Here is an 18,739-nt window from a genome sequence, read left to right on the forward strand (position 1 = left end):
AGAACATATTTCTAATGCACTTGTACATAATAAAAATCTGGTGTTTGCAAAATAACGTAGTGAGTGAGTTGGGCTAATGAGGGCAAGTGGCTCAACCTCTTTGCTATTTCTACTCAACACTAGACTTAAAAAAATTCTCATCAGTGGTAGGAACCGTAGTAGCAGCTATTGGCATTTGATCCATTGTTTCATCTAACCCTGATCAGAGCAGAGCTGGGTGACATGGCAGCTAGAATGCTGACAGCTGGCCTGCGCTGGGGTAGTAACAGTGGAAATTTTAAAGAAAAAAATCTCATGTGAACAAGACTTCTGTTCTTCAGTGTGCCCATTCATAAAATGGGGATGATAATACCTATCTCATAGGGTAGAGGGTTTTCTGTGAACAAAAAATGTGAGTATCTCTTTTGGACAGAAACATTTTCAAAACAGTTGGTTGTGACCCCTGCGAAATACAAACAACTTTGAAAATTTGAAACTTTTCACAAAGCCGTGTCTCCATTTTTCTGTCCACTCTGCTACATAGGCTACTGAAAAAAAAAAAAAGTGGGGTGGTAAGGAAAGGAAGTATTTAACCCGTTTTAGACATGGGTAACTGAGGCACAGAAAGAATAAATAAGTGACTTCCTCAGCTATACAGAAAAATTGCAGTAGAGCAGGGAATTGAATGGTGCCTTAATCATCCTTCCTGTCTCATTTTTCTGTGAAGGGTATGTCCCTCGTTGTTCCAGTATTGTGATTTTGCGTATGCTGAAATTCTGTTTATATTGAGATTGCCATTTAAAATTACCCAGCTCTCATTTCTCTCTCTTCCCTTTACCTTTTGTCACTGTATGATGCCCAGGGACTCCAGAAAGCCTAGCAGAGAAAGAAAGGCAGCTTATGGGTATGATCAATCAGCTGACCAGTTTGCGGGAGCAGCTGCTGGCAGCTCATGATGAACAGAAGAAACTGGCTGCCTCACAAATCGAGAAACAACGCCAGCAAATGGAGCTGGCTAAGCAGCAACAGGAACAGGTGAGTGATTATTACAGCGAATTTCATTCTAAGCGCCTATTCAGTGATGTTTAACTTTCCCAGAGTTTATATTTGAGGGCTGAAATTTCTCGATTGTTCTCAACCCAGCATTCATTTTTGTTTTGTTTTGGGGTGTGCAAAGTTGGACCAAAATATATTGAACCATTATTTTATTTTCCCTAGTGTGAAATGGTGGCTTTCTGCTTTTAAAATAATTGTCCCACTATGTGGGGGGACAAAAACACAAAAATTGCTTTGTTTTATGAGTGCAAATAAAAACACAAACTCAGCCCTCAGGATATGCCTGTGCCCAATGCCACTTGAAGTCAATGAGGTTCCCCATTTAAGAGTCTGATTTTCAGCCCTCAGAAATGCACACACCTATACTTTGCAGGCACAAATGTGTGTTCATGCTTGCCCATATATGCATATGAGAATTTGCATGCAAAACCACCCATTTTCCTAATTCAAATTTTCACAAAAGTGAAGGTGCATGTATGTGTAGACAAAAATTGAGGACAAACAGAGACCTGGCTTAAAATTGTGCCCTACGTGTTTGCTGAGTGCTGTTATCCAGAAACATTATGTCCTGGGTGTTTGTGTATCTCTAGAATTCTGCATATTGAAATAAACAGATTTGAATTTATTTGATGAGTTAGACATTCCATATGTGTTTTCTTGAATGTATTTCCTAGAAACATGGGGAAACAGTGCATTTATTTGAATGTCTGATCAATTTACAGCTCTCTCTTTTTTTTTTTTTTTGAAAAATGAAAATTAAAGAGGAAAAACCCTTTGTGACTCATTTGAAACTCAGAACCTGAGTCTGGATATTCTTTCATTATTGCCACAAATACAGTAACTCCACCACATTGCATGAATATATGAAAGCATACAAGCTGACAGTTTACAATGGAAAACACTGCATTATGCACAAAAGGAATTATGGTTGCTGTGGGAGCTATGGTTTTATATTTACTGGTTCTTGGATAGTTACTCATCCTTAATGCTGCATATTATATCTGGGTTCTTCTGTGGAATTCCCATCTCTTGAACCTAAAAACCCCACATAAGAAGAAGTTCTTTAGGGGACAGCAGGAGAAATGAATAATCCATTAAATAAAAATAGCCCTTTCACATGGTTGCTGATACATAGACATGGATGGAGAGGCATCACTGACAAGATCTTTGTGGGAAGACCTCCGTCAGGAGCTGTACCCTTACCTGTAGAGGTTGCTATTGTTTTAATGCCATTGAATAGTCCAAAAGAGAGGAGGAGAGTCGAGTGAGAATGGCACGAAACAAAACAAAACAAAAACCAAAACCAGCAATTTAACAAAATCCAAAGGCTAGAAATACTATTTGTTTATAGTCATTCATTATATACAAACTGGAATAATCTGATTCTTATAAAGATATAAACATAAGTACTTATTTGATCATTAATGGAAAGACTCCCTAAACACAGAGAACTTTTTTCTTTCCCCAGGCTATCCAATCAACTTATGGCAGATGTTTTGTAATAATGGAAATTAAAACTTTATTTGGGGGGAGAAGCTCATCAGTTCTCCCCTCGATAAGCGGGTGTTATTCCCATAAACGTTGAGATTTGTCTCAGAGGAAGAATGCTCTTCAAACAATGCTTCAATGCCCTATTAGCAATTCACAAGAGTGGAGCTGTTCTGTTGACTGAAACAAAACTCTTGTGGAATTTTAAAAAAAAGATGCTTTTTAAATTCAGGGGTTTATTCCCCCTGAGCTTTTTAGGTCTGTCTACACTGCAGCCAGTGGTGTGATTTGCAGCTCGTGCAGGCATACCCCTATTAGCTGTTATCTAGCTATCCTGATAAATATAGAAATGAGTTTGCAGCAGCTCAAGTTCAGTGTGGGCTGACCTCACTGGGTACCTGCTTGTTTGTGTAGTTGGCGCTGAAGTCTGCACTGCAGTGTCCTCATTTCTATTTTTGGAAAGCTAGGTAGAGTAGAGCTAGCATGGTTAACACCTACATAAGCTGCCAATCACATCCATGGCTGCAGTGTAGACATAGCCTCCATTTGAATCAGGACTCCTTGTGCCCTCTCATCAATTGTAAATAGGATCTGTCCAGAGTCTCACAATCACCTTACTCAGTTGAGGAGGAAGGATGGTCTTGTGTTAAATGCACAGGTCTTTGAATCAGGAGACTTGGGGCCAGATCTTCAACTGGTGTAAATTGGCACACTTAACACTGAAGACAGTGCAGTTATGCTGACTTACACCAACTGAGGATCTGGCCCCCTGGTGTCTGTCCATGGCTTTTCTGGATATTGAGCACTGAGAGGTTAAGTGAATTGCCCAAAATCAAGTATCAATTTCTCTGTGCCTGTGTTTCCCTATTAATAAAATGTAGATAATAATGCCTACCTCCTGCATTTCATGTTTGTAAAGCTCTAGGAAATTCTTGAATGGTAGGTGCTGTAGAAATTCAGAAATTATTACTGTTTGTTCTACTTTTTGCGGCTTTTTCCTCTTTCTCCTATTTGATGTCTTCTCCCAAGTGCTCTTCCATCAACAGAGAGAGGCAAGCAAGCAGTATTCTTTTAAAATTAGTGGCAATACGATTCCATAAATTGGCTAATGGGAAGGGACTCGCTCATGTATCAGTCTATGCCCCCTCTCCCATCAGTACTGAACATCGGGTTGTCCCCGAGGTTCACTTTTTCATGAATTAGCATGATCCCAAGGAACAAATGTGAGCCTCCTGCCTCTGTAGCACACCCAGTTGCTGCTGCCTGCACACCATGACTTCGCTAGCTTACTAGAGTCGTGTCAAGAACTAAGACAGGTGGACTATTCCTATGCAACAATTCCAGGGATGATGGTACAAATTTTACATTTGCAATTTCTCCACAGATTGCAAGACAACAGCAGCAGCTCCTGCAACAGCAACACAAAATTAACCTTCTTCAGCAACAGATCCAGGTCAGAGATTGTCTCTCTATCTATAATAACTGATCTTCACTTTTTCCCATCTTCTTTCCAACCCGACTCAGTATAGCCATAGTCTTTATAAGAACCTATGCAGATTGATGTTGATATCATATTTTAAGAAAATGGATAATGACGTTACCTACCATTAAGCACTAAGGGCAGGATTCTGCAAACCTTTACATTTGTGATTAACTCAACTCATATGGGAAGCTCCATTGATTTCAGAGTGTTATTCACGTGAGTAAGGGTTTTCAGGATCAGATCTTGGAACAGTGACTCTCAAACTGTGGGTCATGCCTAAAAAAGTGTCTGTAAGTGTCTCTCTCAATTGCTGGGCAGGGAGTTACAGATCTCCTCCAATTTTATCTCAAGTCTTCTGCTAAAACAGTTTTACTCAGTCATTTGCAACCAAGTTCCCTTTAAGTATCCTGGGCACAATCTGAAATATTGTAATAATTCTGGAGAGGACTTATTTGAATCAGGAACCAGGCAAAGGATTCTGGAGAGCAGCTGGGGAGTGAAGTCACAAGTGGCTGCATGGGGGCTCCTGCAGTGAAAAAGGTGGTTAACTCTTGTACCAGAAGGTTATGGATGTATTTATATTTCCTTTCCCCCTGATATTGCCTTTTAATTTAATCTTGTTTCTTCATCTTCCTTCCTATGATAGTATGCATTTTATGCCCTCAGAGTCCATAGCATATTATATTTAAAAAGCTAAAAGTTGGTTCCTGCATTCTGATGTTTCAGTGCACATCACCTTGTGCCTAAAATCATTGATTGCACTTGCTGCTAGAGATGGATCCAACCCAAAATCCTTGATCCGAACACCCCAAAGCTTGGAGGAACTTTGGGACTGGACATTTGTGGCTGAATCTGATTTCTATAATTCGATGATTCAGCCTCCTAGATCCCAAAAATCCTTGAACTTTGAGGGAAGTTTAGATCCAGGTACAATCTTCATGCTTCAGGTCCATCTTTAACATTCAGCCTTGCATAGCAATTGGTTTTATGTGGTATGCGCTACTACCAGTTAAAAATGTGTGTAAGATCCAGGGCTTTGCTCCATTCTTAGATGAACCCTTGGCAGCCCTACTAAAGTAAGGTTGCATGGCGTGTAAGTCAAAGGACACTTTAGCTCCTAATAACTGCACAGCTATACTTCAGCACAGGGTCATTTCAAGATGTTGCATGTCAACCTGAACCCAGAAAAAATCAGTTAACATTATGGTGGGTTTTTTTTGTGAATTAAAGTTTAAATCATGCTCTTAGTGAAATAATGTAAATCTGTTGACTATAGTGGAGTTGAACACATAAACAGAAGAAAATTTAGACAGGAATACTTACGTACTGCAAGCTGGCAGTGAAGTATAATAGAAGGAAACTGAGTTTACCTTCCTTTTGAGAAGTTCAGAGGCAAATAGGAAAGGGCAGACTGCTTTATATTAAGCAAACTCTACCACCCATATTAGCCGTCTTTGATCTAAAACCGAAATCAATCCTGCACTGCTTTGGAAGATTGAACATTTTGATGAAGTATTTTTCTTGTTTGTTTCTTAATTTCCACAGTTCTTTGTTTCTCCTTCTCACCTTTATGTTTGGGGGAGTATGGACAGAGAGGGCTGGCTGCCTGGCTACCTTCTTTGTGGATGCATTCTGAGATGGCCTGGTAGTTTCCTATTTTCTGAATGCTCATTGACTGTATAAAATACAGCACAATATTCTACAATTCTAAATTCTGTATTTACATAAAACCAAAATGCTTGGGACTGTTGTTATATTATAGATTTTATGGGGGAGGTAGGATGGAGTTCTGGCTGGTATTGGAGGATGTTTTTCCTTTTTGAGTCTGTCAGATGAAAAAGGCAGACAGCTAGGAAAAGCTGTGATTGGTTATGCTAACTAAAGGGCAGAGGTGGAATTTGTAATTCCTTCTCTTGTGACATGCTACTGTGGTTGCGTGTATCAGAGGGTTTGTCTTGACTTGGATTAAAGATGTGGTGTTAGATTGTATTTGCTAGATTCCATGTCTCTACACTTCAACTCAATCCATTAGCATGTGTTGAAGTCTACATTGCCTTGTCTATTCTGGAATTTTAGAACATGTTTAATTAGAATGTGTTAGCTAACATGTTCTAACAAGATATCATCTCTCCTATACCATGACAAACCCTTGGATTGGACTGGTTTAAACCTTGAACCCCTTTTGAGGCATATTTAAACTGGGAAAGGAATGTATGTTTGTAAATGCTTTCTGCCAGAAGAATGACATCTCCACAGTAAAAAAGGGTTTGAAAGAAGGAGTTTGTAGAATGAAGAGGGGAGGGCCTGGGGTCTTACAAACATAGACCATTCAGTCTTCCAGGCATTGAGGAGCAAAGGTGGGTACTCAGAGAGGAGATACCATTCCAACCTGACAGTACATTTAGTAATACAGTTCCTTCCCTCCTTATTTAGAAATTTCAGGACCTGATCGAAAGCCCATTGAAACTCCATGGACTTTAATATTCAAAAATCTCTTTTTGCATCACTTGCTATATTTCTTTTTTTATTTTTCATGTGTGCACGCGTGTGTGCCTTTGCACATACTTCTGGTTTTTAAAAATACAAATCAGCTTGGGCCCAGACTTTTGCTTGAGTAATAAAGTGAGGTTTTACCCTCTTGTTTGTAAAGAAATATCTGATGTTTACATGGGTTTACAACCATGGCACAACTTCTGAGTAGCTAGGTATAATTTATAAATCATCCCAAATCACGGTGGTAAGTAGATGCAACAGCTGTTCTGTTTGTTCAATAGCATCAGGATTTCCGTGCCCAGACTTTTTTGTAATACCTGTCTCAGTTGCAGAAAATTATGGGCCAGATCCTCAGCTTGTTTACAACAGCATAATTCCACTGCAGTCAATGGAGTTGCACTGATTAACATTAGCTGAATAACTGGCCCTATCACTTTGGAGTTTTACCTTTAAGTACCAGTACCTATAAACGGTGGCTGGCAAAATCCTAGACTTGTCATATAAGATAACTTATAATAGACACTAATCTTTGTTAAAGGGAATCTTGAGATTGGTAGGCCCCAATTTGGATCTATATATTTTTTTCTTTATGTGTTCTCTTTGTAAAATGAATGCAGTTATTTGTGTCGGTTGAGAGATTTTAAAAAAATCCTTGTTGTGGTATCTTTAATAAAAGTCTGAAAAACAATACCAGAAACCTTGCAATAACGAGTGATGAAAAGAAGAGGAAACAGATCTTAGTTTTAAGCTTCTATTTATGAGCAAAAGTGAGAGGGGAAGTTGTTTTATAAACAGTGAAATAAAAAGTAAATTGCAAATAATAATAATAATTTGATCCTGTTTCTTTTAAGTTTAGAGCCTTGTAGAAAAAAATGAAATATGTCTTCACGAGGATACTGGAAACCACAGATGACTGATAATGAGATATAGAGCTTTCATGTCTTGATCCCTGACCTAAGTCACTAGTAAATGAAAGTCAACTCACTGCTTATCTGATACACACTGCTGGCTTAGGAAATGAGTTGGTGGCCTGTCTCAACTCATTTTCTAGGCATCTGGGATGAAATCTTGACCCTATTGAAATCAGTGAGGGCACAAATTTACCCTGGGTGCCTACTTCACACAAAACACCATCACAGCTTTCACCCTTTTTAGGCAGCTACATTACAGAGATCAAGGCTTGAAGAGACATGGAGACTTCTCATTTCTCTAGAGATGGTTCCTGGGTGTTGAAGTTAGGTTACATTGGCAGAGGAGACAGTTGTACTGCTTCTGCATGTGTCTTACCTTATCTTGTGCAAACTTACAGAACATTTCAGTCTAAAGGACCGTCACTCCAACCACAAGTGATGCAGGGCACAATCTAACTAATGCTACCCAGTAAAGTCAGTGGATGGGGCCACATTGATTTCAATGGGAGCCGGATCAGGTCTGAAGTTTTTAAAAACTATGAATCCTAATAATAATAAAAAGAGAGAAATATTTTCTTTCCATGGCATAAACGAGAGACAGAGAGGAAATGGAGGCAATGGCCCTGTCACTCTACTACATGGATACTCAGAATGGTCAGTGAGTTTTACAACAGGTTAAGGCTGGCGGAACAAAGTTGTGACATGAAAGTCAAAAGCGCGCACAGGCTGTGGGTTCAGGTTTTTTGACTGCCCTAACTAGTTGATCAAGCTTCTGTCACACAGAGCTAGAATTTTTAAACAAACTGCCTTAGATTTATTGACAAGGAAATGTTCCTACCAAGTTGGGATTGCTATTTGACTTATGTGCAATTGAATGGTTAGTCTGCAGCAATGAACCCAATCTATTTATGACAAAGGATTCATTTTACTAGAGCCAAATTTCTGTAAGCTTGTTAGAGTTGCAGTAATTCCAGATAAATTATTACACACACAAAAATCTATTGAAATATTTTATTGAAAACATAATACCTTAAGGTTAAAAAAAATCTGACTGACATGCTGATTGATGACTCCTTTCTCCGAGTGTGCTAAGTTGGAAACATTTCCCTCTCCCTTTACCCCTATCAAACAAACGCCAAGACTGACAGATTACAAGGTATTCCTCCTCTTTTGGAGGACTGGAAATGCTGAGTATAACTAGTTTCAATTAAAGTATCCACTTCGGTGGTGCAGAAGCAAGACATGTCAGCTACTTGGGCACAGAAGAATGTACTAGTCACATGGGTCTCAAACTGAAAATACACTTTGCTTCTGATTACAGGAAGAGAGGGAATCTTCATTAGAGTAGAACTATGGGTTTATTTTCACATACGAGTTGCCAGGGTTCAAATGAAGGTTTAATGTTAAACCAGTGCAACTTTATAGGTAGACTAAGGCCGGACGATGTGTGTGAACTCAGGGAAGGCCACCTGTACTGCAGTTTATGCTTTGGCAAAATGGATGTAATCATTTTTATCTGCTTTGCAGGATGCTCTAGAACTAATTTGTAAGGATCTTTGAGATCCTCTGACAGAAAATACTTTAGAAGCACAAAATCTATTAATGCCATCGTGAAATGCTGACTTTCCATATGCACGGTTTTAAATTATATTTATTTTCCATGTGTTTTAATGCCATTTTAGAGGCGTGAAAATGAAAAGATATTTGCCTTACTGATTTCTATTTGCCCAGGTATTCAGTTCATTCTGCCCTGCTCTCTCTCGACCTGCATTTCCAGTGAAGTGGACACTATTTTTTGTAACTCTTCCATTTGTATATGGGCAGCCCTGATATCGCCAACTTTGTTTTCAGAACATTTCCTTAGCTGACTGCTGCTGCAGAGCGAGCAGAAGAGATCACACACGAGCTCAAAGTACTGCTTTGTTGGGCTTTTCAAATATTGGGCTGATTCTGCCCTTGTCTTTCACAGACACACTGGGGAGAAATCCTCATCCTTACCTTACCACAGAAGACCTACTGGCACCAGATGGGGTGTCATGATGCCAGGGATTCCAGGGCTTCTGGGATAGTTGTCCTTGGCAGCAGGCCTGGTGCTGAGTTTCAGAATTGGGGTTTCCCATACTCCCACCACCGCAGAAGCCAGCCTGAGGGACTATCCAGGATTCCTGAGATCCTCCAGCTTCCTGGGCTGCCCTCCTATCATCAGCCTTGGGGTTCCTCTCCTGCTGTTGTTAGTCCAAGGGTTTCCAACCCCACCCCCCGCTGAAACACTGGCAGATAGGGAGACCTGGGACAGGTGTCAGCAACACTGGTATGCTCCTGAATCAAAATATTCCCATTCATGGGAAAATTCTGAGATCGAGGTTTCGAAATCTTGAACACTTGGAATTTCTTGCAGGATGGATATGACCAGCTGTATCTAGCTACAATTTTTTTGAGGGGAGGGTGGAGTGATTTTAGGACTGTTTTAGCTATCTCTGCCACATAGAATTTTGAAAAGATTTTAAAAGTTTAACACACGTGTTAGAAATGGCACAGAGCTGTCCTCGTTAAGCAAGAAGAGACATGAACTGATTCTAGCCTTGTATAAGTATACAAAAGCAAACTGATTTCAAAATGCTTTGCATATCGTGATTTGCCACACAGACGCTAATTTGGGTGAGTAATTTTTGTTTGTTGGCATTTCGCTTTTTTTGTTTAGCTGCTCAGGTGAGCAAGCATTTGTTATCCAGCGTTTACAGAATGATCTTTAGCCCTGATATTTCATACTGTTTGTATGTAGCAATTCTGTCTTTGCATTTCTTTTAAGTAAAACGATGAGATTTTGATTAGTTTGCTATAGTGTTTAAAATGAAATGTAGACAACTCTGAGGCAGTTGTAAAAAGGACCAGTTGTTTCTTCTTCTTATAGAACAGAAACAGTGTATGACACTGTACATTTTACATGATATGCAAAGCAATTTGAAATCAGTTTGCTTTTATATACTTACGTATAAAGAAATGTTCCCTGCCCCAACAAGCTTGCAGTCTAAATTTTACTACCGGCAGAGCTCAGTCTTCCTCATGTTCTGTGTCCAGTTGGAAGGGAAACCTGAGCAGCATACCACAAGGCATAAATCCTTTGAGCAAAGAGGCTTTGTGCCAGAGGTGCAATCACTGATGGGGATGATGGGGATCTCTTCCCTCAGCTGTTTATTATCCTGTTGATGTCTGTTTCCGGCAGTCTCAGGGTTTGTGAAGTTTCTCTCTTGGCCCACTCTCAATTTTTTTTTTCAATGTGGTTGCTTTGCACAGGGGATTTGAAGAGGCAGAGATGATTAAATCCCTGCCCCAAGACCCCATTTCTGAATTCCCGAGGAGAGAGTGGCTGCAAAGCCGGGCTCCACAGTCTCATGACCTTTTTGCAGCTTGCAACCCCCTGTAAAGTGGAATGTGCAAATTCCTCTGTATTTAGGGACCTCCACACATATTAGGGAGAGGTGGGGACAGAATGTTGCCCTCCTCAGCCAAGACATCAAACTAAGGGCCTGATCCAACTCACATTGAAGACAATGGGAAAGGTTGTCATTGACATAAGTGGGAGTTTGCTCCCAACCTTCTTCAGTAAGAAACTATTCAAAAGTGTCTTTCTCACCGTTCTGCAAAATGCTTTCAGAGCAGGCTCAGTCCATTGAGCCAATTTGTTTTTGTTTTGTTTTTCTCCATTGTGAATATGTCTTGAAGAGTCCAGGTCTCTCTGCAAGCTGAAATTGCAGTCAAACCCAGTGGACTCATAGATTGGGGATATCGTGTCCAGATTCCTCATATATCATGAGCAGCTGTTTTCCTGCATCTTGTAAACATGGACATACTGGATTCACTGAGACAAGCCCATGAAGAAGTCACATTGCAGTCTTTCCCATGACTTTGCAACCTTTTCTCAAACAACTGAGGTTGCCGGCAAAGCGCCTATTCAATTGTTTCTCACAGACACTCTGCAGCTGATGTCCTCTCAGTTATCATAATAGGGCTTGCCTGCTTTGGGAGTGCAGAAAAACCCTTGGGAACTCAATTATTTAAAAAGAGAGAGAGAGAGAGGAGGAAAGGGTCAAGATGGGGAAAGAGAGGAGTGAAAAAAAATCTAGGCTGGAAGTCAGAGTCTAGCCTCTGAGTGAACTAATCTTTTCCTTCTGTCATCGCATGTACAGCAAGTAAAGTGTGTGCTTTGCTGAAAAGCATGATACATGATGCATTTATCATAGAAAAAACTCTGGGTCTGCACCTCCTCTATTAATGTAAAAGTTAATTGAGTGCTAGTGAAAGATGCCAAATTGACAATCCTCTGTTTATTCACAGAACAACCTTCCATCGTCCAGAGCCGCCCCCAATACATGGGAATCACTACTAGAAGTGAGAGAGCAGCTCGTTGTCAGGCTTGTCTACGCTCAGGGTATAACCCAAATTCAGCAATTGGTGTGGCTGTACTGGTGCTGACCCTAAGCGTATTCAAGGGAAAGCCAAGGGTCAGTTGAGGTTTTAGGGATAGATCATGATTAGGTCAGTCAATACAAATCCTGGCTTGTCTTTGGTTACACTTAGAGTCAGCAATGGGACAGCTACAACAACTGTTGAATTTGGGCTTTTTCCAATATTCACAACCCAGGCATTCAAGAATCCTGAGGCAGGCCCCCAAAACTCATGAGATTGGCTTAAAAATCATGGCATTTTAAAAATAATTAATTTAGCTTCCTTTATTTGCCTTCTGATGTTGGAGTCTTTAGGTATCATGTTTTCCAGCTTTTCACCACAATCATGAGGGTTAGAAACTTACTTTAAAAAAAATCAAAATCATGTATTCACAAGGTTCCAGGACCTCTGGCTGTAAGAAAAACACCAAATACCATGAGACTCACAGTACAATCACCGGACCTGCCAAAACTGAGACAAGACCTCAGTCCTGGGTCTTTCCACTGAGGTTGCCAACAAGGATGCCAATCAGCCCTTCTCTTTTCAGTGCCCTGTCTTTCTATCTTCTCTTTCAGATTCTCTCTCCAATTTTGTAGTTTGTCTGGATCATGCCACATTCTCTTTTGCTGCCAACCCCAGTATCCCTGCTTCCAGCACCCCTGCCTTCCACATTACTAAGCAATCTCCCTTGGCTGCGAGGCCCCTTTTCCCAGCTAATATTGTCTGCCAGGCCTCCCTTTCTTTCTCCCCTTCCTAGTCGGTATTCCATTGGCTTTTGTAACTGGTTTCATCATTGGCTATCGAGAATGTGAAAAATGTCTAATGTTTTTGGTTACAATCTCTGTGTGTGTCTGTGTATGCAAATGCACTGCAAGAAGCAGAGGTATAACAGGGAGCAAGAAAGTGGTGTTACTTATTGAACTATCATAGGAAGGAGAACTTTAGTTTACTGCAGAATCCCAATCTCACCTGTATGGTGAACGTGTAATCATGAGCAGTTTTGTTGTGTGGCCAAAAAAGGCAGCAGTGGCAGTGGCTGCTGCTGCTTCTGCAGTAAGGTAAGTTGGGAGATAACAATAAAATTTTTACTGCTGGCTGGTGGAGGTGTTTAGGATGTGTTTTCTTTATATCTTCTTCCGCCCCTAATTGAAGATGCTTTAAAATTGAATGACTAGCAGTCAAAATGTGTTTGCTTCAAGCTGAGAAGAAAAATGCTGGTGTCTCTGCTTCCAAACTGATTGCGCTTTGTACACAACTGACAGCCACAGTCACTTTGAGTGACTGATAAGTGGGAAGCTTTGCCACTTATCAAGGAATGCACGCTGAAAAGAAAAGACTGGAGCCGTTCAGATGCTTTGGCATGTTCAAAATAACATCTCACATCAGTCAAACTCAGAGGCACTAGAAGACATTTCAAAATAAACTTTATATCTATCTATCTTTCTATCTAGAGGCAAAGATTCAATTTAACAGACAAATCACTGTGTGGCATTGCATAGGTTCTGAAAAAGAGAACATCATTATAAGGGTCACAAGTTGCAAGATGACTCAGCTAGCTACATAATTTGAGAGCATTTGTTGTTAGGTTTTACCTCTCGGAACAGCCTAAATTTGAAAATTCATAACCACAGACCTCTAAAGTGATTTCTTCAAATTGTGGGCTTTTACCCTTGTAAGCTGAGCAATGCTTGATGATATTTATGCTTTATATAGCACTTTCCATCCCAAATAATCCGAAAGGGTGTTACAAAACGGTGAGCCCTGATTTTACATCCCATGCAATACTATTGAGTAACTGAATGCGATGTGCTGGGATAACATGGCATTATTATTATTATTATTATTATTATTTATTATTTATTAATAATAATAACGTTATTCTTTATCAGTTTGTATTTCTTGTAGCATCTAGGAGCGCCCGTTGTGGAGTAGGACCCCATTGTGTTAGGCAATGTACAAAAACAGAACAAAAAGATAGCGCCTGCCCCAGAGAATTTACAATGCATAAGACAAAAGACAATAGATAGAGCCCGGGGAAAAGGGAAAAATAAGACAGTACTGTGAGCCTGATAGGCAGGGGTCTCAGCACACCAACAGTCCACCTGTTGCCAAGGGTTTTTGCAGGCCTCCCAGCAACGGGGAGAGTTTTATGGAGGGTTTTGAAGGAGGATAATGCATTCATTTAAAATATAATCTGGTCCGTCATGCTCACTTAGGAACCACTGTGTCAGACAATGAATTGAAGTCATTTATGGGATACAGCATGGCAGCTATTGATTGGCACATGACAACAACAATTTGCAAGAGGGAATGGATGGGATTTTTCAAAACCCTCAGGTTTGGTCTGACTTCCCACTGAAGTCCAGGCCAAGGTTCTACTTGACTTCAGTGGGAGCAAGCCAGCAGGCATCTAATGTTAAATATTTATTCCATTTTTAAAATGTGGCTGCCTAACAAATGTTTCACCATCCAACACAATAAAAGTAATAAAAACTCATTCTCCCCTTCCCTGCAAACAGAGTTGACACATGGATTCATACCGTGTCAAGAGCTTGAGGGAAAAAGATGTGCCTTCCAAATGAAATGGTATGCAGACTTACACACACACACTTATATATAGAAAAGAGAGAAAGAGAGAGAGGCAGGCAGAATAGAATTTCCCAAGATAGAATTTGGCCAGGACACTCGCTCATACTTCTAAGCACTGCATACAGCAAGGACACTTCCCAAAAAATGTTCATGGCTAACAACTCTGCTGGTCTTAGCGACATTGGGAACACTGGTGCAGACAGTCACCACCATTGTAAGCACTCTGTCATCCAACCCTGCTGCAGGGCTGCTGACTCACGGGCTTTTCAACAAAGTTAAGTGGTCATGACTTCATTTTGACAGCTCACCCAAAACAGCACTTTACCCTAAACACTGATGGAGCAGTGGTTCAGTAATGACTCATAGGGAAGAGTATGGTACCACCTACTGAATCATCAGTATCACTGCCGTTGTCACCCTAAACTCTCCTTAGACATCTCTCATTCAAAGATTGACGATGACCAATCCAGCATAATTTGAGACAGGATGAGATCACCACTGTGGTGGTAGGAATATAGACTGCAGAGAAGCTGATGGAAACTACTTTATCTCTGGTGTTCTCTTTCTTGTTAGTGGTGCGTCAGCATACTGTTACTGGACTGCCCAGTGTATATTAAAGCAATAGGGGAATTCCTTCAACATGGCGTTTATAACAATAACAAAAAAGACAGTGGTTTGATGGCTTGGCTGATAGCGACCAGACAGGACAGTTTGTGCTACTTCTGACTCTGAAACTGGAGAGATGGGTAGAAGCTGAGATCTCTGTCCAGAAGTCAAAGGATGAACTGGAGAACTAAATATGTAACAAAATATCTTGCTAACCTGCTTCTGGTTTATTTTTTATATTGTTTAGTACAGGTTCATGACACAAAAGAGAATTCAACTTCAGTGTGATATACACACACCTCAGTGGGTAAATAATTGTCATTTACCATTCCAGATGTTTCTCTCAGATTGGTTAGAAAACTATTGTATAGACTAAATAAGTCGATTTGAGATTCCTGTGTTTACAGGTTTAATTTAATTAAAAATAAAATTAAATGATAAACATAATAAAGTTACAGAAAATAAAATAAAATAAAGACTGTTATGATAGGTAATAACAAGAATTGATTGGGGTAAATTTAACTTTCAGTGTTCAAAGTTTATAAAAAAAAATCCAATTCAAAACATGTTAACATGGTAATCAAAGTATTATTACAAAGTGTACTTAACTCTGTTCTGGCAAGACAGCTTTTGTCCAGACCTGGACACTTTATAGGTCAATAAAGCTTATGTCAATAGTAGTAATAACTTAAAATGACTGCTATAAAAATGATCTCTGAAGATGGAAATTCAATCATTTCAAAAATTACTTTCCTATAAAATGTCAATTCAAAGTAAACTTGAACAAAAAAATTCATTTTTAACCATGTTCTGATATATAAATTACCTATGAAAAGCTACATTAAAATTCCATTTTATTTCAGTTGCATGTCAAGCACTCAGACATTAGTAAATGCTGGACAGCCTTAATTTGCCCCCCCTTTTATATCCATCTTGTGCACTAACAAGGCATGCAGTTCCGTGGAAAGAATAGTATATGGTCATGTAATTAAAAACTTTATCGTAATGCATACATACAGGGGAGCCCAATTAAGGCTGCACAGGCAAATCTAAATCTGGCATTTCCTAATTTACAAGGGCTTGACTTTGCAACTTAAATAATGTTATTTAATGCCTTTTTTTATCATGTACATTTTTTGGGGGGTGGGGGAAGCTAAAATCAAATTGTTATGTATAACTGTAACAAGCCTGAACTTGCAGCACTATCACTTGAGCTATTGGACTAACTACATTAGCTGCTAGGAGGAGAAGGCTTTTATCCCAGAGTAGGAAATGGGCCGTTGGCACTGTATGCTAGGTCCCAGAATTGCTTGGAGAGAACCCCGTCCTGCCCCTCCCCCCTCATCTCTTTGTTCTCACCTGTCAGAAGCTGCTGGCCCATTTGGAGCCCCTTGGAATGAGAGGACACTGAGGTATGGTCATGTGTGTGCTAACGCTGCTCTTGCAGCTCCCAAGTGTTTCCAGAACAGCGTTTGTTGCTGCCAACGTTTCCTTTTGTGGAGAACAAGCAAGAAAAAGGAAATTCTAACTTGTAACAGTTTGTAATTCAGCTGAACCTGAAAAGGACAAAGAAAAGGCATTTCTCTAGTCCAGGGATTTTCTCTCTGCTGAATTTCAAAGGGCTGTTGCAAATGATGGAGGACTCAGAGCTCCTCAAAAAATGAATCAAAGAATCTTTATAATGGAGAGTATTAGACAACCCAAATATAAGGGTCTCTACCAACTTCCCCTAGGATAATATTCATTCCAAATGGGTTTACTACTCCTTTTCTAATTTCTTCTGAAATTCACCAGTTAGGTATAACCACAGATAATTTATTGATTTACCCTTTCCTTCTAGTTTATGATACCTCTATGTTTTGGCCAATGTCAGAAATAAAGCTAGAATTTCTAGGATTCTAATCCACAGATCTTTAAGTCAGGTAGTAACTTTCTCTGAATTTTGATAGCTTCAGATAGCATAAGACTATTTAACTCTTTAAACTATGTGTTGCCTGGCATAGTACTTTATCTTTTACTCTGCATATAGACTCCAGTTTCCTGTTAAGCAGTAGTGAGCTGTACTCAATCCATGTAGAGGGTCCCCCCTCCACATTGCATGTGCTGAGTTTCAGAGTCTCAATTCACTTAACAATTACTTACGTATTAAGAATTGTTTCTAGTTACCTTAAGTGAAACTTGTTTTTTGAGCACAAGAAAACATACAGTTAAGTGGTTGCAGTCATTAAATACATATACCTTATGTATCTGAATATACATATTCACATTACCCTAAAAAGTGGGTTTTAATCTTCTTTCATTTGCGGACCCTTAACAATTTTCAAATGGAGGTGCAGACCCCTTTGGAAATCTTTGACATAATCTACAGACCCCCAGGGGTCCACAGACCACAGGCTGAAAACCATTGCTTTAAAATAACCAAGTCATTGTCTGGCTAATAGTACATATACATTTATAAGACCCTGATTTGGAAAACTACATAACCACATGCGTAATTTTAGGCACTTGCTTCAGTCCAGTGGCTTCAATGGGACTTAATAATATGCTTGGAATAGGGATGCTTTCCTAATTTGGGGCCTAAAAGTCATTGATATTTACCAAGCTACAGCTGATGTTAGGTGTGAATTCATCAGCTCTTTATGAATTCTCCAGCTATGCTGAGCATTCCCTGTTCAGCTGAAATCTTGGCAAATAGATAGAATCCTTAGTTCGCTTCAAGATGTTATGACAGCGAGGGTGTTTCCTAGTGATTGAAGCAGGCTTCTTTGATCATGGACTGACGGTTAAATAGTATGGATTCAATTTTTGTCAAATTTGATTTTTTTTTTTTTAATTTCAAATTTTGGTTGGGGGAAATTTCTGATTCTCCCTTCCTTCCCCTCCCTAATTTTTTTTTGATGGCTCAAAAGTTCAATAGCATGCCTCTTTTCCGACATAACTTGCTGTTATCAACAGGAAGATGCTTTGGCTGTCTGGAGTAGCTCATCAGTTACTTGATCTGTCCATGCATTCTTTGACTTCAGAGTAGAAAGCAAAGGTTTGGTTGCCAAATAAGCCTCGGTGTCTAGAGTTGAGAAGTGCACCCTATTTGTTACATTCTCCTCTGATCACAGGTCTTTGATGAATTGGCGTCGAAGGCATATTTCTTGGGTCATTTTTCAAGAGTCCAGTTTCCTGTGTCATAAGTTTTCTTTTTGGATAAAATCTCCTTTCAAGTTGTACAACCTTACTTAAACCTGTTTACCTTTATCTTTTTTATTTATTTTTGTAGCTTTGATTTATATCTGTTCAGTAGAATCAGGATGTCAGAGAGATTCATGCTGTAGTTAGTCTATTGACATAAAATAAAAAGCTGTATCTTACATGAATAATATCGAAACTATATTCAAAGGGAAAAATGAGGAAAAGCCATCACCCAATACATGAGCCATGCGTGTAGATATCTTGATTTGCTGGAACCACAAGCTTTCCTTTTGCATGTCTTTTGTGATGGTCATTTGAACAGACTATGCTTTCAGCAAAACTCTTGCAAAGGCTCCCATGGAAAGAAAAATTGTCCATTGTATTCTTTGTAAAGCAAGTGATCTTTTTCCCTAAAGCTAGACTCCAGCAAGTTTGTTCTGCCACTCAGATATCTTAGGAGGGTCCTGTCCTTTCTGGCACCTAGGAAATTCATAATTTTAGCAAG

At 39.6% G+C, this 18,739-nt stretch overlaps 1 protein-coding gene across 12 annotated transcripts in view; it reads left to right on the top strand.

Annotated features, from left to right (window-relative positions):
- The window catches only part of SOX5 (SRY-box transcription factor 5), an 831,751-nt gene that overhangs the window by 652,038 nt on the left and 160,974 nt on the right, over positions 1-18,739 (top strand). For all 12 annotated transcript variants that reach the window (XM_067559200.1, XM_067559203.1, XM_067559201.1 and 9 more), the window contains 2 exons: positions 842-1,014; positions 3,908-3,976. In XM_067559200.1, the coding sequence (XP_067415301.1) occupies positions 842-1,014; positions 3,908-3,976 (242 nt within the window). The remainder of the gene's footprint in view (positions 1-841; positions 1,015-3,907; positions 3,977-18,739) is intronic.

Source organism: Emydura macquarii, unplaced genomic scaffold (genome assembly GCF_026122565.2).
Source record: "Emydura macquarii macquarii isolate MOO-44397 ecotype Brisbane River unplaced genomic scaffold, CSIRO-AGI_Emac_v2 contig_2205, whole genome shotgun sequence".
Classification (NCBI taxonomy): domain Eukaryota; kingdom Metazoa; phylum Chordata; order Testudines; family Chelidae; genus Emydura; species Emydura macquarii.